General features: G+C 45.6%; 3 protein-coding genes across 5 annotated transcripts; 1 reads left to right on the top strand and 2 right to left on the bottom strand.

The window, feature by feature from the left end:
- Positions 1–477: 477 nt before the first annotated feature.
- Positions 478–2,194, bottom strand: LOC104583940 (myosin-1). Of its 2 annotated transcripts, none has more exons than XM_014900721.2 (3): positions 1,516–2,194; positions 1,223–1,426; positions 478–1,143 (listed from the first exon to the last, which is right to left on the bottom strand). In XM_014900721.2, the coding sequence occupies exons 1-3, from the start codon at positions 1,768–1,770 to the stop codon at positions 736–738; spliced, it is 867 nt and encodes a 288-aa protein (XP_014756207.1). In that variant the 5' UTR covers positions 1,771–2,194; the 3' UTR covers positions 478–735. The 2 variants fall into 2 exon arrangements, with proteins under 2 accessions (XP_014756207.1, XP_014756208.1); XM_014900722.2 differs by having other exon boundaries at positions 478–1,122.
- Positions 2,195–2,326: 132 nt separating this feature from the next.
- LOC100836962 lies at positions 2,327–5,203 on the bottom strand. Its single transcript, XM_010235536.3, has 3 exons — positions 3,902–5,203; positions 2,898–2,996; positions 2,327–2,624 (listed from the first exon to the last, which is right to left on the bottom strand). Exons 1-2 carry the CDS (start codon positions 5,151–5,153, stop codon positions 2,944–2,946), a joined length of 1,305 nt encoding a protein of 434 aa, XP_010233838.1. The 5' UTR covers positions 5,154–5,203; the 3' UTR covers positions 2,327–2,624; positions 2,898–2,943.
- A 4,652-nt stretch (positions 5,204–9,855) lies between these two features.
- LOC100836649 (DExH-box ATP-dependent RNA helicase DExH11) lies at positions 9,856–26,378 on the top strand. Of its 2 annotated transcripts, XM_003570910.4 has the most exons (22): positions 9,856–10,166; positions 10,256–10,786; positions 10,891–10,971; positions 11,057–11,174; positions 11,595–11,797; positions 11,963–12,070; positions 13,054–13,155; positions 13,814–14,014; positions 14,145–14,255; positions 15,748–15,815; positions 17,039–17,405; positions 17,642–17,797; positions 17,875–17,985; positions 18,564–18,617; positions 19,905–20,162; positions 21,409–21,518; positions 22,499–22,652; positions 23,218–23,683; positions 24,496–24,710; positions 25,418–25,656; positions 25,770–25,896; positions 25,976–26,378. In XM_003570910.4, the coding sequence occupies exons 1-22, from the start codon at positions 10,038–10,040 to the stop codon at positions 26,186–26,188; spliced, it is 4,122 nt and encodes a 1,373-aa protein (XP_003570958.2). In that variant the 5' UTR covers positions 9,856–10,037; the 3' UTR covers positions 26,189–26,378. The 2 variants fall into 2 exon arrangements, with proteins under 2 accessions (XP_003570958.2, XP_024317102.1); XM_024461334.1 differs by lacking the exon at positions 9,856–10,166 and having other exon boundaries at positions 10,660–10,786; positions 10,866–10,971.
- Positions 26,379–27,837: the final 1,459 nt, after the last annotated feature.

The raw sequence follows: 27,837 nt of genomic DNA, 5'->3' as shown, positions 1-27,837 counted from the left end.
TATATTGCTATTTGGCCTTGTTAGTAATTTGGCATTTGGGAGCCGTATTTGTAATCTTTTGGTATATAGTTGATATTTCAGATAGAAGTGTGTTCTTTACCGAGTCTTTGAGTTTTCACCTTAATAGTTGTCGACAGATAAATGAATTGACATCAATTTGGCATAAAAAAAACCTACTCCTTGATTCCATAGCTTAAGAGTGTCAAGGACCTAATTCTCCATGTTTTCACTTTTTCAAGGTGTTGATTGGGGATAAACCTCCTTCATTTCTTCCTTGGCTCTCTTTGTCATCCCATGGATCCATCTTGAGGTGATGACGTTTTGTCCCTAGCAGGTCCAAAAAGGGTGACAAGCGTAAACAATTGAGGTAACACGAACATCATTTAGTCTTTCGTATGGTCGAATTCTAAAGACACGAAAGACGCATAATAGCTTGACATGAACAATCTATAGGAAATACGGGCATATTTCCATCGGAAGTATCTTTGAGGTATTCTTGTCTCGAAATTCTAACTTTCGGGGCCAAAAACTTCATCCGTCCAACAACAATAAGTACTTTACAACATTGTTGAGATCGCGGGATAAAATGGCATTAGCCACTTTGATTCCGGTTTGCCCGAGCCATTTTGAAAAGTTCCTGATTCCGCTACACCACTGCCTATAAAAACTGAGAACCTGAGATCATGGGCCGGATTCGAAAGATGATGCAAAGCGTAGCCCAAGCCCAACTCATGGTTAGATCCAGCAGGTGCTCCGGCGCCTCCTGTTCCTGTCGATCTCGGCCTTGGCCTTGCGCAGCCTCGCCTTGTACTCCTTCTTCCACGCGCGGAACTGCGTCCCGAGCTTCTTCAGGTCACCCATGGCGTCGGCGTTCGGGACGCCGGGTTGCCAGGGCGGTCTGGTAGGTTTCTCCAGTGCTGCCGCGCCGCTCTCGAGCGCCTGGCTCCCCCGCCGGAACTCCTCGCCGAGTCGGCCCGCCGCGCCACGCCGCCTCGCTGCCACATCCTCGGACGTCTTCCTGTGAAGCTCGCCGGAGACCCGGCCATGGCGGTAGCACGGCGGCGGAGGCGGCAGCGACGACTCCCGGTCTCGGGCCCTCCGCGCGGCGGCGTCCCGGACCATCTGCGTGCACGCGAGATCGATCTGCTCGCATCAGTTTGATAATCGCCCAGGATTACATATGATGTGTCGAGATCGAGATGGATGGGATGGGAGTCCTGACCTGCAGAGACGCGAGTTGCTCGTGGAACGCTTCCTCGAGGGACTTGATCCTGATCTCGTGCTGCAGCCACCGGATGTGGTAGCTCTCGATCTGCTGCCGGAGCGCGGTGTTCTCCTCCTCTTTCCGCCGCAGCCGCGCCTCCGCCTCCGCCGCCTTCCTCTCGAGCCCCGCCATGACTGCTGCCGAGACCTCCGCGGCGCCCTCCTGCATACCGCCATTGGCAACAAGACATTGTTGACCTCTTGCGATTGATCAGCTCCTGAAATGAATCAAAAGTTAATTGTTGGCCGCACCTTGTGAGGTGAGGGTGATGACAGCGGAGTCCATGGCGCCGCGGCGGCTCCGGCGACCCTCGGCAGCGACGGGAGCCGGCCTCGTGCGTTCGGCCGCACGGGCAACGGCGGCGGCGGCGGTGGGGAATCGACGGCGTCGTCGCTGACATCGTTGTCGTCCTTTGTTTGCGTCTCGTCTCCTCCTCCCGACCTTCCAATCAGAGAGCTCACCACCGCCTCCAGCGAGCTCAGAGCCGACGTCGACACCACCGACATGGCCGGGCCGCCGCCGCGACGCGATGCGGTCGATACTAATTCCTATCTTATCCTTGTCTCACGGATTCATTCATGGCCGGCATGCCACCATGGAAGCATCAAATTTAAAAGGATCGCTGGGCAAAATAAGAAAGAAAACCATCTCGTCGCGGCATCGATCGGGAGCGCGGGAAGACTTGATCAAAAGTCGATCGATCAACGCGCAGGTGCACGCATTTCTTCCCCGGGGAGAAGAGAAGAGATCGATTGAGCTATTGGGTAGGAATGGAAGCAGAGACAGCGCGAGGGAGGAGGGAGCTTAGCCCGCGAATGTAGGATCTTTCTGCCGCGCACCTGCACGAACTGAAGATAATTTGTTGGCATGATCTTCTCTTCTGGTTGGTTTGTGATCGAATTAACTATATTCAGGACGCTTAAAAAATTATCGCTAAAATACACACACTAGGATTCAGAGAAATCTGTTAGCCGATCTGTTGCATGGTCATTTCGGAATTCGGACGATGTTGTTGTAGATGGTAAGATGGTACTAGTATTTATCATTTATCTTGGCTGTGTATTTAGGTGTGCACATGATGCTTGCCACCAAGAACTGCATTTGCAGCGGCGGAGAGTTCGAACTAGCAACTTGACCAAAATTCAATTTCACCCCACAAGAGCACGTCAATGACCACAACAGCATAGTTACATGAGATGCTAAAATCGAGCGGCCGACATGGCGGAATGTACGGGTGCTTTTTCTTTCGATCACTTCCTATCGCTCCATGACCTTGCACGATACACACCTGGCCGTGTTTGGATGGGATACACACCCCAATAAGCCAATCCTGCATCTCAGCCACCGGAATTCTAGATACCTGCAGAGCAAACAATGTAATCGGTCAAACAAATTTGTACTCCACATTAGGGGAAAATCCGTTGAAGTTAACCTCAAAGTTTTTGTATGTCTCAAACAGTAAACAAGTCCAGCCTACTCAAAAATATCCAAGACTGAGCAAAGGGTCATAGAGAAAATCCTATAGTACTCTATTACAGTTTGGTACTTGAGAAATTGTGGCAAAAGGGAAAGCAATACATTTTTTAAGAACAGTTCAGATACTGCAACCTGCATGGTCAGAAGATAAGCTTACCTGCCTAACCAGTAGATCACATAGCAATTCTAACCGGGCAATCATCTTATGAATCGAGCAAAAGTTCAGCTCTTTCACGTCCACCACCAATGGATGTTTCTACAAGCATAAGTCAAAAAACGAGTCACATTTGAATGAAAAGTCAAAGATAATGAGGAGGTGTCACCGAGAAATACTTAGATAAACTCAGAGCTGTAACTTGAGAAAAACAACTCTACACTAAAACAGATAAACAAACCCACGCCCACTGTCAAATATTGTTGAATATTCCCCAAAACAGTCCATTAATATCATACTCCGTACAAATGAAGAACATCTGAATATGCACGTCCAAACTATTAGCAGGTCAGAAGAGAGAAGTTATTTTTTATCTAAAAAGAGAGAGGTTATCTGGGACTATTCTTAAGCTAGCTCACTAAAATAAAAATAACTCCATTTATTAAGTGGCTAAGTGCCCTGGTAAAAATGGACTTGGCGCATGCAGCAGGACTGCACTACAAGTAACAAAAGGTAACAATTATTGTAAATTTCAAAACCAAGTGGGTATTACAGATTTAAGGTTATTAGCAAGATCAACAGAGATAAGTAACGGTAGTGAGTGACAGATATACAATTAGCCTTAAGCTTCCAAGTGTAATAGCTGAGATACCGAACAATTGTAGCCCAACGCCAGGGTACAGAACATAAATTAAACAAGATACCACTATTAGGCCCTGCTTTTCCAAACCATAGTCATTGGATAAAATGACACCGCACAAGCAACGCAAGAGAAATAACTGAAATGGTGATGATGCTTTTGCATAGCATCATCACTATATGTTGAAGAAGTCACCAAGCAGCAAAAGAAATAACTGATAGAGCGGAGCGGTGCTAAAAACTGTTACTCCGTAGCTCTTAACACGAAAGGATGCGAACCATCAGACAACAATCGAAAAATAACTTGGTCTCGCTACAGCCTTGTGCAATTAACTAAATAACATGTGATTAATTAATTAATTAATTACCTGGAGTATAGACGCTTTCGAACGGAAAATAGCAAGTGATGACGTTCGTCTCAACCTGTCTCAACACCTGAAACGACTCAAGGTGTACCATGAAGACACCGAGAGGCGTGAGCAAAAAGGCCAAATTGCTGTCCTCAGCAACACCCAGCACCATGAGGATCAGCCCCTTGGGCGCCGAATTCAGGGGAAGTATCTTGTCCAGCTCAGCAGTTCTTCCCAGCACCCACGACGACGACGACGAAGCGCCACCACCGCCGCCACGGCCAGAATCGATCCTCCTGTTCCAGAATTGGGCGGTGAAGCCTGACAGAAAGAGGAAACCAAGCCTACCGTCCTCTGCCCGGAGAAGCGTGGAGTCGGTCCCTCCGTGGTCGAACATGTACATGTCCACCGGCACCGGCGACACGGCCAGGCGGTGCGTGCCCAGATCGAACTCGAGCAGCCCCGTGGCTTCGCCCCCCATGAGCAGCCAGAAGAGGGAACCGCCGGCCAGCACGGCGGGCTTGGCCGGATAAACCATGCAGATGTGGCGGCTTATATCGTCGGGCGGGACCGGCGTCGAGATCACGTCCCCCCATTCGCCGGTCTCCGACGAGTAGACGCAGGCGAACGCGTGCGTGTCCGGTTGGTCGTAGTCGGTGGCGTCGGTGGCTACGAGGACCACCTGGAACTGGAATTGGGATTGGGAATATTGGTCGGGCTTTGGATCTGCTCCAGCGGCGGTGCGGACCACGGCGCCGTGGAAGGGGGCCATGGTAGCTTCGGAGAGCCCCTGGGGGGAATCGAGGTAGCGGCGGTCGTCGGAGATGGGGTCCCAGACGAGGATCGTGTCCAGCTTGTTCCGCGAGGTGTAGAAGAGGAGGAGGAGGCCGTGGCGGCACGCGACGAGGCGGAAAGGGTCGCGGTCGTCATGGCGGAGGTAGAAGCGTCCCGGCGGGACCCGGTCGGGCGGGTCCAGGGTGGGCACGAGGTGGAGGTGCTGGTCTAGGCGCTGCTCGAGGAAGCCGATGAGGGGGAGAGGGTTGTTGCGATGGAGATGGCGGCGGCGGAAACGGCGGAGGAAGCCGGCGCCGCCGTGTACGGAGGAGTCGTAGTCGGAGACGAGGCGGCGCCAGCGGTGGCAGACGAGGGAGGCCCGCGGGAGGGAGGAAGGGTCCGGGGCGAGGCGGAGGAGGATCTCGCAGAGAAGGTCGTCGTTCTCCAGCACCTCCGCCACTGCCGCCGGCATCTCGCCGTCCTCCTCACAGCTCATGCGAACGGCGTATGATTGTTATCGGAGAAAGAGAGGGATCAACTCGAGAAGATTGGCAGCGCACTTCGTTCATATGGTCGGTTCGGTCCACGCGTCCGCTCCGCCAAACCTTTTCGCCTTCCCGTCCCCACGTGGCAGCGTCCGAAAGAACACGTGTCCCCGGTCATATTAAATGGGGACCAGCTACGTGTCCCCATCCCTACACCCACTCGCCTCCTCTCAAACCCTAGCAACCGTCGACCACCGCCGAGCTTGAGCCCCAAGCGATGGGGCCTAAGAGAGAATGGCCGCTGGCGAGGCGCCATGACCACGAGACGGGCTCGCCCTCCGGAGCCCGCAACCAACGCCCCCGTGCGCTTCCTCCTCCTCCCCGTTCCCTTCCTCCTCCTCCTCCGGCGCCATTCTGCATCACGCCGCCGGCCCGCCGGGTGCGTCGGCAGTACATCGACGTCCGCTTGGCGAACTATTTTTGGGAGCACGGCATCCCGGTGCCATGGTCCGACGTGCACTTGCCCCACGGGTGGCACCTGGGCCCCGAACGGGTTCCGGTGCCCCCCGTCCCAGCGACCGGGCGAGCTCGCTGGATGGAGATCCGCCGCCGCCGCCAGCACCTCCTCGACGACCTCCGCGACGACCCCGAATTCGCGGAGGAGTCCCCTATTGGGACGCATGGTTCACGGCGGACCACGACCTTTGCCGCCAGGGTTTCTTCGCAGGGGTCCCGGTGAGGAACGCCGCCTCCACCACCGCATGCAATGGCGGTTGTGAAGCAGCAAGAGGAGGAGTCGGTGGTGCCTGTGCCATGCATCGAGGAGGAGGAGGAGGCCATGCTCGAGGCTGCCCTACGGGAGAGCGACGGGGTCGAATTGGGCCAGTGGTCTAGACTCGGCGTCGCGCTCTACATCTCCACCCTCACCGACGAGGGTTGCGCGCCTCCGCCTCCGCCGCCGCCGCCGCAGGTCAAGGAGGAGGAGGAGGCCGACTAGTCTCATGGACGCGGAGCCGGAGGACGACCTGGAGGTCTGGACCACGGAGGAGGAGGAGCTAGAGATCATTGACTTGGAGTCGGACTCTGAGTTGATGATCTTTGTTTTATTATTTTATGTAATAGTTTTAATATTATGTAGTAGTCTTTTAAACTATATATGTACGAACTTTGCCCCTACTATATATATGAAATGTCTATCTTCGGCTAGTTTTTTTTTTTTGAAAATGGGTCACGACGCTAGAGTTAGTAGCCCGGATTTGTGTCCGGCCCCGCGACCTAAGTGGTCCGTTTGGGTCGCGTGGCTAGAGTGGGCAACTCCAGCGGGGAGAACCATTTTTTGTATGTTTTGTGCTCGTTTTGGTCTGTATGGGTCGCGGTCCGGACATCCCAAAGGATTTTGTCCATTTGGGTCTGCTAGTGCTCCCAACGAGGCCACCCATTTGATCTACTTTACTGGTCACAAACATGCGGGCCACGGGAGGAAAAATGTGCAAAAGGAGGATAATTGCAGCGCAAATGTGTTCTCCATCCCAACCCATTTCCAACCCAAATTTGGGATGGAAATGGGTCGCGACGAACCAAAATCCTGACGCCAGCTAAAATGGGTTGCCCCGCTGGGTTCGCGTTTTGTCCATTTCGGCCCGAACGGACCGCGGAGGCCCATTTGCGTCGCCCCGTTGGAGTTGCCCAAAAGCCCCGAAGCTAATGCCAACTCCAGCGGTGCGACCCATTTGGGCTGGGGCGGTCCAGCGGGACGACGCATTTGCGCCCGCGTCTGCTTTTCGGACCAATCTGCTTCGGACTTGCGTCCCCACGGACCGAGAAACGGAGCGCCGCTCGGTCCGCGCATCCGCCTCGGTCAAAGCTTTTCGTCTCCCCGTCCCCACATGGCGGTGACCGATCAGTCCATGCCGCGTCATATTAAATGGGGACCAGCCCGTCCCCATTCCCCACCCCACCCACTTCGCACCCGAGTCAAAACCCTAACTCGTTGCGACCACCGACCACCGCAAATGGCTCCCAAGAGGATGTTTCTGCCGGAGAGGAACGACCATGAGGCTGGGTCCTCCTCCGGCGTGCGCACCCGTCGTCCCGTGACGCCCTTCCGCCTCACACCGGCGAGGAGGAGCCGGGAGGGGCGCACGTACGTGGACGTGCGCACGGCGGCGCACTACTGGGACCACGACATTCCGCTGCCATGGTCCGACATCCACCTCCCGCACGGGTGGCAGTTGAACCCCAAGCGGGTTCCTATGCCACCGGTCTCGGCGAGCGGCCGCGCGCGCCAGGTCGAGATTGCTGCCGCCGCTCCGAGCTCCGACGACCTCCGCGACGACCCAGACTTCACGGAGGACTCGCCGTACTGGGACCGTGGTGCTAGACGGAGCATGACCTGCGTCGTCGCTCCTCTTCGCCGCCGTCCAGGCCCGCCATGGCGTGCCCCCACCGCCTCTAGCTGGCGCCATCGTCGTCAAGGAGGAGCCCGACGAGGAGGTGGTGCTGGCACCGCGTTCCGTCGAGGATGAGCGGGCAATGATGGCGGCGGCTATCCAGGAGTCCGATCGGGAGAAATTCGGGCGCGGGCCCGACCTTGGGGCAGCGCTCTATCTCTCCCAACTCCCGCAAGAAGGAGCTGCAGCACCGCCGCCGCTGACGCAAGCTCCACCGGAGCCTGAGGAGGACTGGTCTCCATGGTCGGACGACGGCATGGAGGCGTGGACTCCGGAGTCTCCGGAGCACGAGGTCATCGACTTGGATTCGGATTCCGATTAGATGACCTCGTAGCGGTAGTATTTTAAGTTTATGTTTAATTTTAATCTATGTTTAGTCTGAAATTTCCAGTTTAATTATGTAAATTATGAACTATATAATAAAAATGGTTGTCCCGTTGGACGCACACCGCTACCTAAACAGACAGTGCGCGAATTTGTGTACGGCCCGCGAGCCAAACGGATCAAAACGACCATAAAAAGGGTTCGCTTGGGCAGCGTGCCGGAGTTCCCCTAACCGGCTCCTACATCCAAAGCACCCACGAACAGAGCAACGGTCAAGTACTGGCTGAAAGATTAGGACCACTAGCGGTTTGACGGGAGCAATGTGCTAGCAGAGCGGTACTTGAAATCGCGGAGGGGTTCTCTGACTTCGTGACTCTTGACTTTGACTTTGGATCACTGTTGTGTTTTTTTTAAGAAGGATATAGTAACCAAATTCAGGCCGCGCACCTGCACGTACTGCGATAATTTGTTGGCATGATCTTCTGGACGGCATGACTGTAATCAAATTCGGGCCGCTGAAAAAAAAATCAGAATCACATTAATGTTTAGGGGCGCACTGTGCACATGACATGATCTTCTCGACGGCATGGGCTGGAAGCGGGAAGGCTGGAATGAATCACTAGAATTCTGAGAAATCTGTCAGGCCGGATTGCACCGATCGATCAGAATCCCAGTTCGTGTGTTGCATGGTCATTTAAATTGTCGTCGTAATATTACATGTATCTAAACATTATTTAAAAACATTTTTAAAAAATAAATACATTCATATTTAGTCTAACTCAAATTTAGAATCAGAAGGAGTAGATGGTATTTTTAGTTGTGTATTTAGGTGTGCATTGTGCACATGCTAGCCCCCAGGAACTGCATTTGCATGGGCGGGGAGTTCGAACTAGGAACTTGACCAAAATTCGCCTAAAATAGAGCGGCCGAGATGGCGGAATGTACGGTGCTTTTTTTTTTTCGATCACTTCCTGTCGCTCCATGACCTTGCACGATACACACCACAAGCTCACTCACTGGCCGGGTTTGGATGGGATCAAGGGCCAGACGTACTGGCCAGTGAAGTATGGTACAGAGAAGGTTGGCTCGAAGTGAACTAGAAGGAACAATAAAATGTCTATATGCGTGGATATGTTATGGGCAATCACATAACATCAACTTTAGTGTGTTTACTCAATGATTGTGGTATGGGTCCATTCGATATTGAAAATTGAGTGAAGTTGGTAAAAGATGAAACAAAAACGAAACAAAAACATTTGTTGAATTCGGAGATCGCAAATGCTCAGCCAAATCCTAGAGCAAAAATGGTTGAACCGTGAAAACTAACATAGGCCTTTGAGATTCTTTTCCGAGCAGAGTTTTTTTATTCCGATGGCATTACCCGGCCCGCGCCATGAGCGTGCAGAAATGCTTAACAACATACTCTACCAGTTCAAAATGAAATCCAATTTTTGAAAGGATTTTATTTGGTTGATTCCAAATTTCGGATTCAAAAATCATGTTTATCTACCACATGAATTTTTAGAGCGAGAGACAGTTTCAGAGAAATGATGACTTTTAAAGATGAATTGTGATTGGTTATAGTGGGATCCCATGAAATTTCAGATTGAATTCCCGTATCCAGTTCTGTGCCAACCAAACAAGTTCGTTTATGAATTTCAAAATAAAATTTCAGAATTCTAGACCTAAATGATAGGTGTCAAACTAGTTGTACTATTGCCTGGAGTGTGTCATTTCCCACCATATATGGCAGTTTATCGTTTTTTCATCAAATTCAGTGAAGTTTGCATGCAGATGCTTGAGGATACGACTATGTGACATTTGAGCTCGAATTTGGACTATATGACATTTTGACAGGGCACAGGAAAGGACTAAAATGTCCCTCCCGAGCCAGTTCGGGGCCATCCGGTCGGGTCGCACCGCGTGCAGGGGAGGCGAACCGATCCAGCCAGACGGCCAGACCCGACGCATCGGAGCAGCCGAGCAGGAGCCGCCCCAATCGCGCCCCCATCTCCGGTCCCAATTCCGGTCGCCGTCTCAGCTCCCGGCCTCTTCGTAGCAAGCTTCCGAACCAGATTTCAGTCGGGAGACAAACGGACGGCCCTTCATCGCGCCGACCCGATGGACGGCGAGCTCACCACATCGCCGGCGAGCGAGGTGCCGTTCCGCATCAGCTTCTCCGGCCACGGCGGCCACCTCCGGCTCGACCCTACCTCCCACCCGCCCAACCCTGTACCCGACTTCGTCCTGGTACGCGACCCACCACTCCGACCTCAGGTTTTTTACTCAATGCGAATTGTAAACCCTAAACCCACTGAGGCTGTAATGGCAAACCGCAGCCGCCGGCCTACCCACCGGAGAGCCCGAACAGCGTGAAGGAGTACCTCGAGACCAACTACCTCAACCCTGAGCTGTACCTCCCCAGCGCGGCGGATGACGCGAGGGTGTGGGATGTGGACTGGTTTGGCATGGCCAGGCCACCTCTGGAGCCCTCTGCCCCGCGCACCATGCTCGTCCCCGCCTGGGAGCCCCCTTTCCGCCGACGACCATCATTGTCGCCGTCACAGGAGCCACAAGTTTGGGACCCTGAATCTGTACAGTTGGAGATGGCCCAAGTGTTTGATTCAGGGACCGGAGGGATGGTGGCACGGATGCCTGGTCCACCGAAGGACTTTGTGAGGGGGAGAGTGAACAGTCGACCGTTCCGTCCGGGGGGCATGCATGACGACACGGCTGAGGCGGCAGTGTTGGAGAAGGCATTTCCGGAGGGTGCGCGAAATGGTGATTGGGTGCGTGAGCTTATGAGTGGTGGCCCGGCACAAATTGCTCCACCGGGGTTTGGCACGGGCTTGGACTTGGGCCGGTTGAAGGTTTGATCCTTGCTAAATGTCTCGAATCTATTTTTTTTGCTAAGTAGTGAATACTGGATGTGCTAAATTGTGGCGGCAGCAACTCTTCACTTCTTATATTATAGGAGTATAACAGTCACTGGAAGTGTTTCCGAGATGGGGAGCAGGTGGAGGAGCAACCCGCGTCTTCATCAAACTACACGATGGTAACCACACCAAATGCTAGCAGTTTAGCATCCACATGTCTGTGCAGTTTTGGCATTATAGACTGATTGCACCATGGTTTTGCAGGATAAGTACTCAGTGCAGTTTGATGATCTGTTCAAGATAGCTTGGGAGGAAGATGCTGTCAACAATGTTTTCACGGAAGATGATGTTCAGCAATTGGTTAGAGATGAGGGGTCCTATGGTAATTTCTTGCTCCCATACATCATATGTTCGAGTATATGTCTAAATAAAATCTCACATGGTATATTCTGTTGTTCTGAATAGCAATAGCTACTTCCTCCTCCACAGAAATGTCCTTGTGGCATTTTACAATCTCATCCAAAGACTTTGAATATGTTTTTAATAATAATATACTAATATTAGAAAAAGTAAAAAAAAACTGATTTACGATAGCATTTCACAAGATAAACACAACGAAATTGGGTTTTGCATATATTAACAGCAAAGTTTCAAAAGGTTGTCCGCAAGGACCCCATGGCGAACAGAGACGGAGGGAGTACAAAAGAATTGTTACTGTGTATAGGGCTATAGGCTACTGGTGTTTCAGAATGTTTACAACTATCATCTGGTTTCATGTTGCCTTTTCATTTTTTATTCGCAGAAATCGATGAACGGAAAGTTGATACACTGCAAGGTGCTTCTGCAACTCTTACAAGGCCAGACACTGACAAACAGGAATTTGATGTCATAGGAGATGTTTCTGAAGCCCAAACAGACTTGGATAAAATGTTATCATCTGAAGTACAAGATACTCACAGAGAATTGAGTGGATCAGTTGATGATAAGCCAGCACAGGAGGGCATGGTGGGTGTACTTTTTTCAAAGATCAATAATTTGTAACTCCTTTCATCTGTTGTTCTTTTATTCAGTAATCTTAATTGATACATGGTGTTGCAGAAGTGGCACCACAGTTTTGTAAAGATAAAATGAACCAATGATGTCCATTCGTTTCTATTTCATTGTCAATAGGTTTGGGCGCTTGCTGGTGGTGATGAGGACATTGCGACTAACTTCCACAGATTTGTTCCAGATATGGCGATAGAATTTCCCTTTGAATTAGATAAGTTCCAGAAGGAGGTAACATACTCATTGACATCTGTACCTTTTGTCAGAATATATTAAGTTTTCTATACTGACAAGAGCATTTAGTGTACATCGTCAAAGAGCATGCACCACATTACCTTTAATGCATTGGCAGGGCTAGGGGGTGGCCAGGATGGTCCATGGACCACCCTGGTATTTTACATCAGTGTATATACCCATGTAATTCAGTCAATTTTTTTAATAAATATAAGCCACAATTCAAGCCTGAATGTGCATTGTCTAGATCGGTATCTTGTTAAGTCCCTGACCTACTTCTCGTTCCAACATATTTGTTTTCTTGTATGAGCCGTATGCTCGTTGATCCTGGTCGCACCCTTTCCAACCCGATTACTCGAACTTTCAACTATCCCCGTAAAAAAATCATCTGTGGATTGGCCTTAGATATTGATTGAACAGGCATCATAAAAACTATGAATCAGTGACGTGCTAAAGTATGGACCTTAGTTCTGACATCTGATTGAAATTTTAATGGCTTCGAGTAATGTATGGTATAGGTATCGTGTGCTAAGAACTAATCAGATTGCACTCATATAATTTTAACACTATTTTTAAATGCTGAAAGTGGTTAACTGACAAGGAGTCCAGCATCCCTCTCAAATTCTCTATCACCCGCATACAGTTGATGGCTGACATGACAATCGGTCTGCAATGTACTCAGTGGACGATTTAATATATGTTACAAGAAGGTGTGCTATGGACTGATCTGTTTGCACATATGAAATTTCACAAGGAATCCAGCATCTTTTTTATTTGTTTAGGTTTATTAGCATTGCAGAATGACACATTGGTTATACCTGGAATCAAATTACATGTTGTGATGGGTGTAAAGATACATTTGATCAATATTTATGAGCGATAGCGAGCCCTGATTGTTATCATCTGTTTGTTATAACAGTATGTACAGAATGCTTGATATAATTGCTAACCTATTTCTTTTTTTCATCTACCATAACTAGGCTATATATTATCTTGAGAAGGGGGAATCAGTCTTTGTGGCAGCGCATACATCAGCAGGAAAGACAGTTGTTGCAGAGTATGCCTTTGCTTTAGCAACAAAAGTATGGTTGACTTTACTGATTCTTTTTTTGTATATTCTTTTTTATTTAAAACAATGCCCCTTCACATTTCTTATTTACCCCTGTATTTGGTGGTTGACAATCTGATTGTGTTAGGAGGGAGACATCTAGCTTAATACTTTCTCCGGTGCAAAATTTAAGAGTTCCACACAATCGCACCTCAATATTTAAGTTTGGCCGACAATTGGACCACTGAATTATGGGTATGTGATACAAAAGTGATATCATTGGAAAATGCTTTTATCTATGAATCCAAATGATATATTTGGTCATATAACACACATTCTATTAGTCTTATTGGTGGTCAAACTTCAATCTTGGGATACATGAATGCCTTATATTTTGCAACGGAGGAAGTATTACTTTTTATGTTATTTTAGAAGTCCATGGTTCTGCATTTCGGATAGTTGTTCACTTTTACTTTTGTTAGTACATTGATCTCTAGAGTAATACTCCCTCCGATCCATAATAAGTGTCTCAGATTTTGTACTAAGCTAGTACAAAGTTGTATTAAATCTGAGACACTTATTATGGATCGGAGGGAGTACACACTTAATTGCATTACCCTTCCAGGATATGTCTCAGTGAAATGAAATATGTAAGAGTAGATCTTGTGATAACATACAATGTTATTATGCAGCATTGCACCAGGGCTGTCTATACTGCTCCAATTAAAACTATCAGCAACCAGAAATACCGAGATTTCTGTGGGAAGTTTGATGTGGGACTTCTTACCGGGGACGTCAGCATCAGACCAGAGGCGACTTGCTTAATTATGACAACAGAAATATTACGTTCAATGCTGTACAGAGGTGCTGATATTATAAGGGATATTGAATGGGTATGCATTTTCACTTCTGTTTTTTTGTTAGCACGATGTTCTCTGTTTTTCACTGACAAGTTTACATTCTGTAACTTTATTAAGGGCTCATTCTTCATGGGTACTGATATCTGGTTAATGATGCAATCAGGTAATTTTTGATGAAGTACATTATGTCAATGATGCAGAGAGAGGTGTAGTTTGGGAGGAAGTTATTATAATGCTCCCGAAGCATATTAACATTGTCCTCCTTTCAGCAACGGTAGGGATTTAGTGAAAAGTGAAAACTGCATTTTTTTTTAATCATTTTCACTGTTCAATCTTCAAATACGGTACATGTACTGTTGATTGTTGAAACTGTTACTCAGTACTAGTCAGGAGCCATGCCAAGTTGTCAAGTATTCAAGAATGGCATATCATTAATGTAGTATATAGTAGTTCAGAAAATGCAAGAACTATTCAGTTGTTTTTGTATCCTGAATTGATGCTGAAGACCTTAAGTTGATGTCCTAGCATTATGGCAATTGTGATTGTTCAGGTTCCATACTGTGCAAGATTGTGTAAGTCGGGTCTTATGATCCATAACCTATATTATGTCACACATATACAAGAAAGTAACCTATTCACTCGTATATACATGCAAGTTTTGGGCAGCTGAAGTTAGCTCTATTTATAGATTAGCGAACCGCGGTTGAACCTTTGAACCACCGATCGTACCGGTGAACCAAGGGCTCGAACGGTTCGATCACCTGTCCGGTTTTTTAAACTATGCCTGGCCCATGATCTACAACCATTGGATCGGCGCTATCCACATGTGCCTGATGCAGGGTGTCGGAACCCCAAGCATCCTCAGCCCACGCCTAGCCTTCCTCAAGCGCATGCCTATATGGCAATGCCTCTGGCCGACATACCGATCGGCTTTCTACCCCAACATGGCATACGGCTTTGACGCTCCTCCACCCGGCATGCCCCTCTGCTCCATCTTGGGACACTTCGGCCCTCGTCAACCACTTCAACCTCCATCAATTAATTGGTACATGGATACGGGTGCTACGGCACACTTGTCTGCCGACACTGGTTTAACTCTCTTTCTCCCCATCTAAATTTTGGCACGTTCTTGTAAACGATGGTTCTTCACTCCCCCTAACTGCAACCGGCCACATCTTCCTTCATATTTTTTCTATTCGTCCTCTAAATTTGTGCAATGTCTTAGTCACGCCTCGCATTATAAAAAATTTAGTTTCTGTTGTCAGTTCACTTGTGATAATGATGTTTCTGTTGAATTTGACCCTCTTGGTTTCTCTGTGAAGGATCTTCCAACCAATAGAGATTCTCAGGTGCAGTAGCGCAGGGTGCTGCCATACATTCGCTGCTGCACCTCACATCCTTTTCGTCACCTCCAATGACTCCACCATGTGGCACCGTCGTCTCAGTCATCCTAGTCATGTGCTCTTTGGAGTCTCACGCCATCTTCTATTTTTCCATATCATAAACAAATAAATCCCACTGATCCTGCCATAATGTCCTGATTACATTCTATACTAAGGCACTAATTATGGGAGGGAATCAGAATATGTGCAATATATGCCAAAACAGAATGTCCAGATATTTGGTTGCCTAACAGTAGGCACCTTGAATATATTGCAACACTATTTTTCCCTTTGCCATGTTATGAAAATCTCACGTTTGACAAGTCCATATTTTTCTGTCATGTTCAGGTTTACTTTGAAGTTGATTTTTAATTGTTCTTTCAGGTTCCAAACGCGGTTGAATTTGCTGAATGGATTGGTCGAACAAAGCAGAAGAAAATTCGTGTCACATCGTAAGTGTAACTCGTCCATTTTTAAGTGGGAAAATGGCACTATTTTCCCATGAACCTATTTGATTTTTGTGCAATCAGGCTCCTCTAATCTACTTTTGGTAATTTCATCCATCCCCTCTAGTATAGTATTTTATGTAATGCAACTGTGAAAACTATTTTCTGTTGATTTAAGCCTATAGGATTATCCAGTTGGGCCTTTTTCCCGTGTGTACAATAAACTAATAAAGTGCCATATGACCTAATACTGAAGTACTACAACTAAAGTGCCATATTTTCCTTTCCTCGCTCCTTTGTACAATGCCCTGCTTTCTCCGGTACAGTCCCCTTGTATTTATTTTATACCTTAATAAATTTTTACCTCTGGGGTCTCTACAGTTTTGTAAAAGAAACTTGTTAGGTATTTTAGAAGACATAAACTTGGGCAAGTACCTTTGAGAGTAGGGTATTGGAATTTGAGTGAGAAGCTAGAGGGTGTTGCATTGCTCAAATAGAGGGTTATAAATTTATGAGCGTCTTCATACACACACCAAGCTAGGGGCAGTGTTGCCTTCAATGCAGGTACTAGTTTGTTAGTTCCAGCTCCCTCTGTCCAAAAATATAAGTTAGATTTCTTGTCCATATGTAGTGTGTATATCATATTCCAATTCAAAATAACCGTGTTGTTCCTTCTGTGCCCTTAATAAGCATCCAACTTCACTTTGTATTCCCCACATGCATATATAGTACTTTAGAGAAAATAATGTTTCCTTGGTCTATGTATGAAAACCCTTTTTTGAATATCTACGTAGTCCTGGGCTTCTCCTCCCTTCTCTAGTTCCCTTGTGTGGTACCCGTCAATCTGTCATCAAGGTGCTGCACTGCTGTTGTGCTACCCAGGTCCAGGGCTACATCAACTTGACCTTGCCACCTCGGGGCCTCTGTCCTACCATGATACATAACAGAATTTTTACATGACAAGGAGTTGGGACAGAGAGATACCCTCTCTCTAGCACATACTGGGAGGGGAGAGTGCTTGCTTCTTGGTTGCACATAGTTGGGATACTATGGGGGCTCGTATAAAAAATATTAGGCTTTATGGGCTTGATTGTATGCAATTCAGTTATTTCAGCGCCTTGCAGTGTAACTGCTTGCTTAAGCGCATTTTCTAATAATATGCTTCCTATTCTTAGGCATACTTTTTAAAATATTCTTCCTATCACAATATAACCACTATATTTCTCCAGGACAAACAAAAGGCCTGTTCCTCTGGAGCATTGCCTGTTCTACTCTGGAGAAACATACAAAGTATGTGAGAAGGATATGTTTCTTACTCAAGGATTTAGAGAAGCCAAGGATACATTCAAAATGAAAAATTCAAACAAGCTTGGAGTGAAACCTGGTTCAAAATCAGGAACTCCTGCAACACGTCCTGGAACTCAAGGCAGAAACCCAGATACATCTAGTAGAGGGAAAGATCAGAAGCACCCAAAGCACCACCATACCAATTCAGGAGCGGCAGCAATTCAGCAAAGCTCCTCAGGGTCAAAGAGATCGGAGTCTTCATTCTGGATGCCGCTTATAAATAACCTTCTGAAGAAATCCCTTGTGCCTGTATGTGGGGAAGACTGCCTTTGACATTTCTCTCCATGTTGCAATTAATTTTGTTCTTTTGGACCCATGTTAATTTGTTTTGAATATTTATCGATCTTTCTGCATTCTGAAGCTAACACTATAGTCTATTGTAAAATAACAGTTTGCAGCATTTGTTCATGAACATACCTTTAATTTTTATCGTTTCATGTTATTTAACACGAACTTTGCTGATCATTTTTTATGATACCGCACAGGTGGTAATCTTCTGCTTCTCAAAGAACAGGTGTGATAGATCAGCAGATAGCATGTTTGGTGCTGACCTCACAAGTAATTCTGACAAAAGTGAAATCCGCGTCTTCTGTGACAAGGCTTTTTCACGCCTTAAAGGATCTGATAGGAACCTTCCTCAGGTTATCCAATACCACATTGTGTTTGTCTAGTTGTCCTTAACTTTGTTTTTTGTTTGAGATTTTGACATCCTTGTTAGGTTGTGGGAATACAAAGCCTTCTACGAAGAGGAATTGGAGTTCACCATGCTGGGCTTCTTCCTATTGTGAAAGAAGTAGTTGAGATGCTATTTTGTCGTGGTGTGATCAAGGTTAAACTTTGAATATCTAATTGATATGTCATATTTCAAGTTACATGTTAGAAGCCGCTGAATTGAACTAAACAATTTGTTCTTCCTGCCGTGAAAGAAGTAGCTGAGATGCGTTTTGTCCTGGTGTGATCAATGTTAAGCTCTGAACATCTAATATGGGATATGACATATTTCACTTACATGTTAGAAAGCTGCTGCACTAAGCTAACCAGGGCAACAACCTTTTTCCTTTTTGGCAATTTAGTTTCTGTTTTAGTAGTTGCAGTTCTTGAAGCCTGAAGAGAAACATTCATGAACGGACTCTATTATATGTTGTTGGGTGTTTGCTAGATACTAGAAAGAAATGTAAACGCTGACCAGTGCCTACTAGCTTATCCTGTAGAAAGTTGTCCCAGACAGTTTTGCACAGTACTCCACTAGCAAAATGATTGTCCTGATCAATTCAGTGTTTTCAGCTACTAACTAAAAAGTTTTGTTTTCAACAACCACTAACCAAATATAGCATAGCATGTTCTCCATGGTTCTATCTTATAAATTAACCGAGTGGCAACCTTTTGACTTGCTTGAACTCGTTGCAGGTACTGTTTTCCACTGAGACATTTGCAATGGGTGTTAATGCACCGGCAAGAACGGTGAGTTCTTCTTGCGGATTGCTATCTTCTCACAATTAACTCTAATCGAAGGCAAAGTTCTAATACTGATATATAAGCATATCTAGTTTATACCATCACTTGTTCTTGCTGGTGATTGCTATCTCTTTGCAACTAATTCTAGTTGCAGCAAGGTGCTAATGGTCATAGTTAATCATATTTTTGTTTAACTATAACTTACGTAGGACCTTAAGATGCTTCTTTCGATTCACTCACGGGAGAAGCACAATTTTTTTTATTGAGAACTGACAAATGAGGGAACCATACTAGTTACACCCTCTGTTTCGCTATATCTGTCCTCAGCCTACCATGTGCACAGGCTAATAAAGCACTATATCTGAGAAAAAGTAAATGATATATGACCATGCATATCCCTATTAAATAACATACTTCCTCCGTCCAACAAAGGATGTCTCAACTTTGACTAAATTTGAATGCATCTATACACTAAGTCATGTCTAGATACATCCAATTTTTGACAAACTTGAGACATCTTTTGTTGGACGGAGGGAGTACAACCATTTAACAACCCAAAAGCATATTAATAGGGGTATAGAGCGGAAACAACACAATAACTACACTCTTGATTCCCTCAATGGAGAAATATTTTCAAACTAAGTATCCAGAGGTTGAGGACACACTCCCTCTGTGTCACAATATCTGTCACGTGCACAGATCTAGGTGTCAAGAAGTTCACTAATATTTGATAGAATAGGACCATGTTTGCTACTCAAAGATCGAATGCTAATCTATTTTCTAAGAGCGAGTGTCCAGTTCCATCAAGTATTACTTCAACTCTGTGTACCTATATAGTTGAAATATGACAACAGTCGCCACCGACTATTAAGATCCTAGCGACATGGAGGAAGTAGTAGTTACCACTTACCAATCCACCATTACTTCGCTGGAATGGTGGATGTGACGGTCAACTTTTGTCTTGGCATGCGTACTGTGGCAATGCTATCTACATGGCACTATCAATTGCAGGTTGACATGTTTCTGTTTTAACATGCTTTGGGGAAGACCACTTACTAGTATCTTGCAATATTGATTGGCATGTTTCTTTTCTAAATATTCTACAGTTTGCTGTGTCTGTGCAACTACACATGATGTCCAATGTTTAGTTAAGGCAACCATTGGTGTAGTCTGGCATGCAATGAAGTTAACTGTAGATCATGCTCAGTTTATATGTATGAGCTTACCGTGCATTTAGGCTGAAGATCCTGATAAACAACTCTGTCCCTGACTAAATTTTTGCAAATCCAACAGGTTGTATTTGATTCTTTAAGGAAGTTCGACGGAAAGGAGCACCGGAAGTTACTTCCAGGGGAGTATATTCAAATGGCTGGGCGAGCTGGCCGGAGAGGACTTGATACCATTGGTACAGTGATGATTATGTGCCGTGATGAAATTCCTGAAGAAAGTGATTTGAAAAATTTGATTGTTGGAAAACCAACTCGACTGGAATCTCAATTTCGACTGACATACACCATGATACTACACCTTCTACGTGTTGAGGAACTTAAGGTATACCCTTTTTTTTTGCAAGAGTGTAGTTATCTTTGAAGGAAAAGAAAATTACACGCAAGTTCTTGTAAGCAAGTCGTTGTCTTCCTCCTGCACTCGCCGGTGCCTCACCGTGAGCAAAGCCCGATGCTGCCTCTGGACCTCCGAACCACGTCGGAGCCAGGAAAACTGTCCTGCCTAGCCATTTTGATTTCTGGAGCAAGATCCACATGCATTTTAAATATATATGTTTGAAGTTTGAAGACTTCAAACTGAAATCTATGTTGCTCTGGCTTCATTGCTTGAATCAGGTCTTTTGCTTCTTAAACTATCTTTTGATTTCTTGATCTTATGGACACGAAGGCACATGCATTAAAATCCTATATATATGTTGCTCTTGCTTCAATGCTCAAATCAGGTTAATTGCTTCATAAAATATACATCATTGTCTGCCCATGTTGTGACGAATAGTTAATCAGAGAGCCCCTTATATCTCAACATCTGTGCTCCTCCTATCTCGATCATCAGGTGTGCCTTGACATCTTCGCACACTCTCTTACCACAAATATATGATGAAAGTATGGGCACAGATTTCGAGGTACATTCAGTGGCTGACATAGTGGAAGCACCCATGTAAACAAGCACAAATCTACTTGTGTATTCTTCAGTGTACTTCCAAGCCTGTCTTGGACTAAATTTCTCGATTAAATAGCTGCTTAATTTACAGTACTCTTAAATGTGAGGCTGCTAGCAGTTGCAACTAACTGCTTCTGCATAGGCATAGGGGGAAGTTATAATTGATTTCACTATAGTTAATTTTAACAGTTTTACTAGGGCTCAGTTGGCTGAGAAATAAGAATTTCTCAGTCGACTACGTGAGCTGTCCGATCGACTTTGAGATCCGCATAGCTTTCTTTATATTTGTGTTCGTGTGGTTTTGATGTAGATGGAGGGTCAGGACTCAGGATCATTGACTTAGAAGATCATCGACTTAGAAATTACTATTTCTCAGTCGACTGGGCCGTAGTTGATGTAGATGGAGGGTCAGAATCATCAACTTACAAGTTTCTGACTACTTTCATCTCGATTATGCATTTTGAGTAGGTTGCAATTGGATACTTCACTTTATGAAGTGCAAAGTTCTAAGTTGTATCCTGAATGTGTTCAAGTAGCCCTGAGATGGTGTAACTATGTCTTAGATACGTGCCAATATGCTTTTCAAGTGTTCCAATTGGAAAGGGGGTATCATTGATGTATTTTCTTGTAGGTGGAGGACATGCTTAAGAGAAGTTTCGCAGAATTCCATGCACAAAAGAAATTGCCTGAGAAGGAAGAACTGCTTCTGCAAATGCTTCGTCAACCTACAAAGACAATCGAGTGAGGCATCAACTCATTTGTCCAATTGATGCAGTTGGTACCATTGTTTATCGTGCAAAGTCTAATAACAATTGGGAACATAAAGCAGTGGAGTTTTTCTTTTGCATAGATAGCTAACTAGCAGGGAGGACTTTGTACTGGTGTTTGATTTACAGTTTGTGTAGCCTATTTCTTAAATCACAGTTTTGGTAGAATAGAACCCACACAGCTTTAGAATTTGCACAGTAAAGAGGTGACAGAAAATACCATTGTTTGCAAATGTATTGATCTAATTTCATTTTTTATCAGCAGAGAAGACCATCTCTTCTTAGAAGACAAGGCTTTGTTGGTCTAACCAAATTGTCAAAGGAATAAAAATCTGCATCATTAGTTTGTAGACATATCTTAAGAGTAGCCTGGCGGGCTTGGTTACCTAAAGAAAATCCATTAAAAAACTTGGTTACAAAAATGCAGAGGTTTAGTTATTGAATCAGGAAGCTTAGATCTTTACCTTCCAGTCGTGAACTGTGTCTAGTCCCAAAAGCATGGGAACTGTAGCATTGTAGACATTTTCTGCAACACCTTGCGGATCAAATCTGCAGCTGTGTCGACCCAGCTTAGATCTCTTGTTGCTATGAAACTGAGTTGTTTATTTTGGATAGCTATATGCAAAAAACCTAATGCCGTTTTTGATATCTTTGCTAGTTGGCCTTTTTGTTTGTATGGAATTAAAACTTAAATAAATAACTAGCCGTCTAGCTCAGTGGATAGAGCAGTTGTTTCCAAAGCAAAAGGCCTTAGATTTTACCCCTACCCGCCTCGATTCAATTTACATAAATGCATTTATACCACTTTCTTGCAGTGCCATTGCGTAGCATTTCAAAACCTAAGTACCCAATGTATGGAAGTACTGACTCAGAAGTAGCGTGTAGTATATTGTGTGCAATAAACTTATTCTATCTGACTCACCATCTGATTAAAATAGATTCTTCTATTATCAGGTGCATAAAAGGAGAGCCTTCTATTGAAGAATATTACGATATGTTCTTAGAAGCGGAAAAACTCAGGGAATATATTACAGAAGCGATTATGCAGTTGCCTGCTTCTCAGCAGTTCCTTGGGCCTGGAAGATTGGTGGTTGTTGAATCGAAATCGGTATCTATTCGTCCTATTGGATTGCACTTTATGCATTCTTTGTTTTGGTTGTTCATTCCTTTCAATGATATTTCTGTTTACATAGTTTTATCCCATATATTAACTATGATAAGAATTTCTTGTTGCTACCTCTTTCTTAAGTAAATAAAGATCAAAGGGAAATTGCTAATAATCAGGTGACTTCAGTATAGACACAAGTAGCTAATTTGAGCTGAGCTTGGCCAAAATCAATCTGGAGTTTGAAACCAAACTTGGCTTATATCCTTTCAGCTTCTTTCTCAGCAGCTCCAGTTAGGGATGCAATCAGGATCCCCTTTATATCCTGCTTCTAAGTCAATCTCTAAATTCACAAGTCAAATTCAATGCTTATATTTGATTTGTGGATTCGGACATCAACTTAGATGCGGGATATAGGCGGGATCTCACTTGCATCCCTAGCTTCAGTTTGAACGATAAGAACTAAAGTTGACCAGCCTTTGCTGTATCTTACTTTTATTACAAATAAATGGTTGTTGGCGCAACAGTAGCACCTTTTCCACGTCATAAAGTGTATATTTTATGACAGGATGATGATCACTTGCTTGGTGTAATCGTGAAAAATCCATCTGGTTCCCTAAAGCAGTATGTTGTTTTTGTACTGACCGGTGAGTGCACTTCATCTGCACTAGCACCTAATTTGTCCAATCAAAATGATAATGCACAAGGGGAAGTTCAACAAGGATATATGGTTATCCCACCAAAAGGAAAGCGTGGCATGGACGATGAATTTTTTTCTGCTGGCAGCACAAGGAAAAGTTCAGGTGTTATCAAGATCAAGCTACCACACAAGGGAGACGCATCTGGAATGGGTTTTGAAGTAAGAGCTGTGGAGAATAAAGAGATTGTGAGTATATGTACCAGCAAAATAAAGATTGATCAATTTAGACTCCTTGAGGAACCTAGCAAAACAGTTTACTCTACAACTGTTCAACTGCTTATTAAAGCACAGCCAGATGGACATAAGTACCCTCCTGCATTGGATCCAATAAAAGGTACAGATTTTCTGCGGTGGTTAAACTGTCATATAAAATCTTTCTATATCATTGAAACTAGAGCAGATTAGAATAAAGAGGTTCTCTACTATGATGATTATTGTGTCCAGTAATTACTAGTTCATTCCAAATTGTTCACATTCAGTCAATTATGTAAGTAGGATATGGTGCAGCGCTAATGTGTACTTGTGCTTATGTCTTATACTTCACCGGACTCCTAAAGTGTCCTAAGTGGTTTGTGCTTGAGAAGTTAAGCCTTGAATGGACAAGAACTTTTGGAACTACAAATAGGATGAGGTAAACAAAAAATGACTGCGTACTTCCTCCATCCGGGTATGTACGGCCCCTCGTAAAAACTTCTATAACCAAGTCATAGTAAAAACAGAGATTAAATGTAGATTTAATATTGAAAAACACTAGTACCAAGGTGATACACTGATATCAAAAGCAAAACACTAGCATCAAAGTACAACTGGCTCAATGCATGCAAGGGAATTAATGTTGAAGTTGAAACCTAGGGAATTAATGCATGTAGTTGAGAGACATGTGAGAGGGGCCTTGCATACCCGGACGGAGGTCGCAGCTGTTAGGTTGTGCTTCCCAGCTGGATGCTATAGTTTTCACTGTGTTATTGGAATCGAACAGTGTCTTAAGTTTCCTGTTGCAAAATCAGGATTCTGTTTTAATCTGAATTTTATTTGGGGTCTTTTGACTAGAAAGAGTAAACTAAGGGATCATTCAGTTCTTAGTTGCACTGAACCCTGCCTGATTTATAAACTGTGTCAACTTGTCCATTTTTTGACACAATGCAGATCTAAAAATGAAAGACATGGATCAAGTTCAGAAATACCATGCATATAACCGTCTGCTGGAGAAAATGTCTGAAAACAAGTGCCATGGTTGTATTAAATTAAAGGAGCATAAATCATTGATGAAGGAGCAGAAGGTGTACAAGACTCAGATGGATGAATTGAAATATCAAATGTCGGACGAAGCACTTCAGCAGATGCCACAGTTTCAAGGCAGAGTAAGACTTTTACATTTTTTTCCTTCTCATAGTGGTTAGGTTTAAAAAAGAAGTTCCTCAAGAAATTATATCCATTATTTTTTTTAAATCCAATGGGATTAGAAAATTGAAGATTCCGTGGTTTCTCCAATTACTTTTAATTTGGGACTGCATGGAGGTTTTAGGTCACTGTCCTACTTCGTCGAAACAATGGTTTAGTTTTTCTCTTAAATCGTAGGCCTAGTTTTTATTATTATGGAATTTGGATATTTACAATCAATATTCAAACAGGGTATCAAATTGGCGTGTAAACTACTAAGAAGTCTTAGCTTTGTCTGAAGTAAAAAAAAAATTCAAGTTTGACAATGTTTATAGAAAAATCTACCAATATTCAGAACCCGAAGTAGTTTTACTAAATCTGTCATTATACTCCCTCTGTCCCATATTAAGTGACTCAAGTTGTCTAAAAATGGACGTATCTATATACTAAAATACGTCTAGATACATGTAATATTTCGGCACTTAATATGGGACGGAGGGAGTATATATTTTCATAGTATATTCATTTGGTATTGTAGATCTTAGTAGATTTTTCTATAAACTTGGGATTATGTACCATGGATTGGTCACAAGACTACTACCAGCATTTTAGGAGGGAAAGTTCTTCATGTTTTCTACCTGTTAAGATTTCTGTGGCAACCATTTTATTTTTATTTCCTTGTGTGCAGATTGATGTACTAAAGGAGATCCAGTACGTTGATTCTGATCTTGTTGTGCAACTTAAGGGCCGAGTAGCATGTGAAATGAACTCTGGCGAGGAGTTAATATCAACCGAATGTTTGTTCGAGAATCAGTTGGATGATCTAGAACCTGAAGAAGCTGTGGCTATTATGTCTGCATTCGTGTTCCAACAGCGGAATGCATCAGAACCATCTCTTACTCCAAAACTGGCTGATGCCAAAAAGAGGTTACACTTTTTGTTGTTGCTCTAGTATTTTAAATGTTGGGTACTTTGTATGGTTTCCTAATAATTCCTCACTTTATACACCTAACATTCTTATGGTTATATCTCTGTATTAGGCTCTATGATACAGCAATCAGGTTAGGACAGCTCCAAAAACATCATGAGGTGCCTGTGGATCCTGAGGAATATGCACGTGATAATCTCAAGTTTGGCCTTGTTGAGGTTGTCTACGAATGGGCAAAGGTATACACACATCTTGGTAGGAACTCTTTCACCAAGACCATGCAAAATTGTAACACTGTTCCGTTGCATCTGTGCGCAGGGAACACCTTTTGCAGACATCTGCGAGCTGACAGATGTATCTGAAGGGTTGATTGTAAGAACAATTGTGCGGCTGGATGAAACATGTAGGGAGTTCAGGAATGCGGCTTCCATAATGGGGAACTCTGCACTGTTCAAAAAGATGGAGATTGCGTCCAATGCTATTAAGCGTGACATCGTCTTCTCAGCGAGTTTGTATGTCACAGGAATATGATGCCTGCAAGCTTGTAGCCTGAATCTGATGATGTTTTTAAGTAGAGAAATCTCTGCTCTGGATGTCTAATTTCTTGGCACAAACATTGTCTTGAAAAGCAATTTACTTTAAAGGATGTTGTTAACGAGGGTAGCATCTGACTCCGTTGACACCCACCAGGGAAAAGGAGAACTGAACGGTGTCAGCAAAATCTATTGCCTTTTCTAATCAGTAACTGAGGTTCAACCAAACATGTAAGGCAAAACAAGATCTTGCTAGAATTTGCACGAAGTTACAAGCCCATAAAATATAGTACAACGTCACGATGCCGGGTGGACAGCGCCCGCGTCGCTCCTGGGGGCAGCTCGGGCGAAACCCTTGCCGCCGCCGCCGCCCCCGTCCTCCCCAGCCCTCCTCTCCCCCTCGCCGTCGCCGGAGGAAGCCGGCGGGCAAAGCCCGTCCGGCAGACGGCGGCGGCGGGGCTTTCCCGTGGTTGGCTGGTTGCGGCAGCAGATTGAGGCGTGTGGGCGAGGATGCGGAGCGGGAGGCGCCGAGGCGTGCGGCGGCGCGAGGAGCGGGCTGTCGGGTGGCGCCTGGGCGTGCGGCGGCGGTTGGCGGCGCAGATCCAGGCCTGCGTGGCTGCGGCGTCGATCCAGCACAACGTCACGACGCTGGAGCGAGGCCGCGATGTCGCGGTGGCGGCACAGAGGCTGCGAGGGAGGCGCAGAGGCCTCGAGGGCGCGGGGGAGCGTGGCGCCGGCGGTTCGGGCCGCATCTGGGCCTGGGGCACGAGGTGGCTGCCGCCCTGACGGAGCGAGGCAGCAGGGGGCTTATGGCGGCGGGCTGGATCTGGTCTCGGTGCAGGCCGCATCTGGGCGCAATGGGAAGATGCCGCTGCTGCTCGGGCTTGATTTGGGGCTGAGAGGGCAGCGGCGTGTTGCGTGGTTCTGCGGGTGCTGGACGTCCATGTGTGCAGAGTTGCAGCAGCGTGCTTCTGTCATGTAACGATGTGGTAAGAGCCGAAGTGTCAGTGGGGCTTTTTCTGTGTCCATTTGTGGTGAAGTCGGAGTCGCCGGTATGAGGGTTGTGTCGATGCCACCGTAGTGGACGCACTGAGTGTTTCTTGCAGCGTGGTGGCGACGGTGTTTCGCGTTTGGTGGGGTCAATGTGCGGCTATCTGCTTGGGCGTCGGTGTGTGGGCCGAATTATCAATGCGGGCTTCGAGAGACTGTCGCGACGAGGGCTTCGTCGATGGTCATTTGTGGTGAAGTCGGAGTCGCCAGCTCGAGGAGTGATGTGTGATGATGATGACACTTGCGAACAATCTCGGCGACGGTTTTTCTTCTCGACAGCTCGTGTGGAGTGCGTTTGGTAGCCGGCTTAGTGATGTCCTAAGAATTGTCATCTATGATCTTGAGAGCGTACGGTTTTTCGTTAATTAACCGGGACTCGAAACTTCTTAATTAAAGAGACGAGGCAAAGCTTTTGCCTCCGTTTCGAAAAAAAAAATATAGTACAGGCACCAGGGCATCTAAAAAAACAATAATTCTGGACGTATGATGACTCATCCCTCCTCCCCAAACCCTGGTGAACCTCGTGTAAATCTCCAGCTCTCCCTGGCTCACAGTTGGTCTCTGCCGCACAAGGACCTTCTCGAATCTTTGAGAACA

This window comes from Brachypodium distachyon, chromosome 3, assembly GCF_000005505.3.
Source record: "Brachypodium distachyon strain Bd21 chromosome 3, Brachypodium_distachyon_v3.0, whole genome shotgun sequence".
Taxonomy (NCBI): Eukaryota; Viridiplantae; Streptophyta; class Magnoliopsida; order Poales; family Poaceae; genus Brachypodium; species Brachypodium distachyon.
The sequence above is the reverse complement of the archived record's forward strand: the minus strand, read 5'-3'. Positions and strand labels throughout refer to the sequence as shown.

Bases quoted from the DNA above. Each gene is read 5' to 3' on its own strand.
- LOC104583940 (XM_014900721.2), bottom strand. From the start codon at position 1,770: ATGTCGGTGGTGTCGACGTCGGCTCTGAGCTCGCTGGAGGCGGTGGTG. The intron at 1,427-1,515 runs GTGCGGCCAACA...GGCGGTATGCAG, and splicing joins CATCACCCTCACCTCACAAG to GAGGGCGCCGCGGAGGTCTC. The intron at 1,144-1,222 runs GTCAGGACTCCC...TGATGCGAGCAG, and splicing joins AGCAACTCGCGTCTCTGCAG to ATCGATCTCGCGTGCACGCA.
- LOC100836962 (XM_010235536.3), bottom strand. From the start codon at position 5,153: ATGAGCTGTGAGGAGGACGGCGAGATGCCGGCGGCAGTGGCGGAGGTG. The intron at 2,997-3,901 runs GTAATTAATTAA...TTATGCTTGTAG, and splicing joins CGAAAGCGTCTATACTCCAG to AAACATCCATTGGTGGTGGA.
- LOC100836649 (XM_003570910.4), top strand. From the start codon at position 10,038: ATGGACGGCGAGCTCACCACATCGCCGGCGAGCGAGGTGCCGTTCCGC. The intron at 11,798-11,962 runs GTGGGTGTACTT...CATTGTCAATAG, and splicing joins AGCCAGCACAGGAGGGCATG to GTTTGGGCGCTTGCTGGTGG. The intron at 24,711-25,417 runs GTAAGACTTTTA...CCTTGTGTGCAG, and splicing joins TGCCACAGTTTCAAGGCAGA to ATTGATGTACTAAAGGAGAT.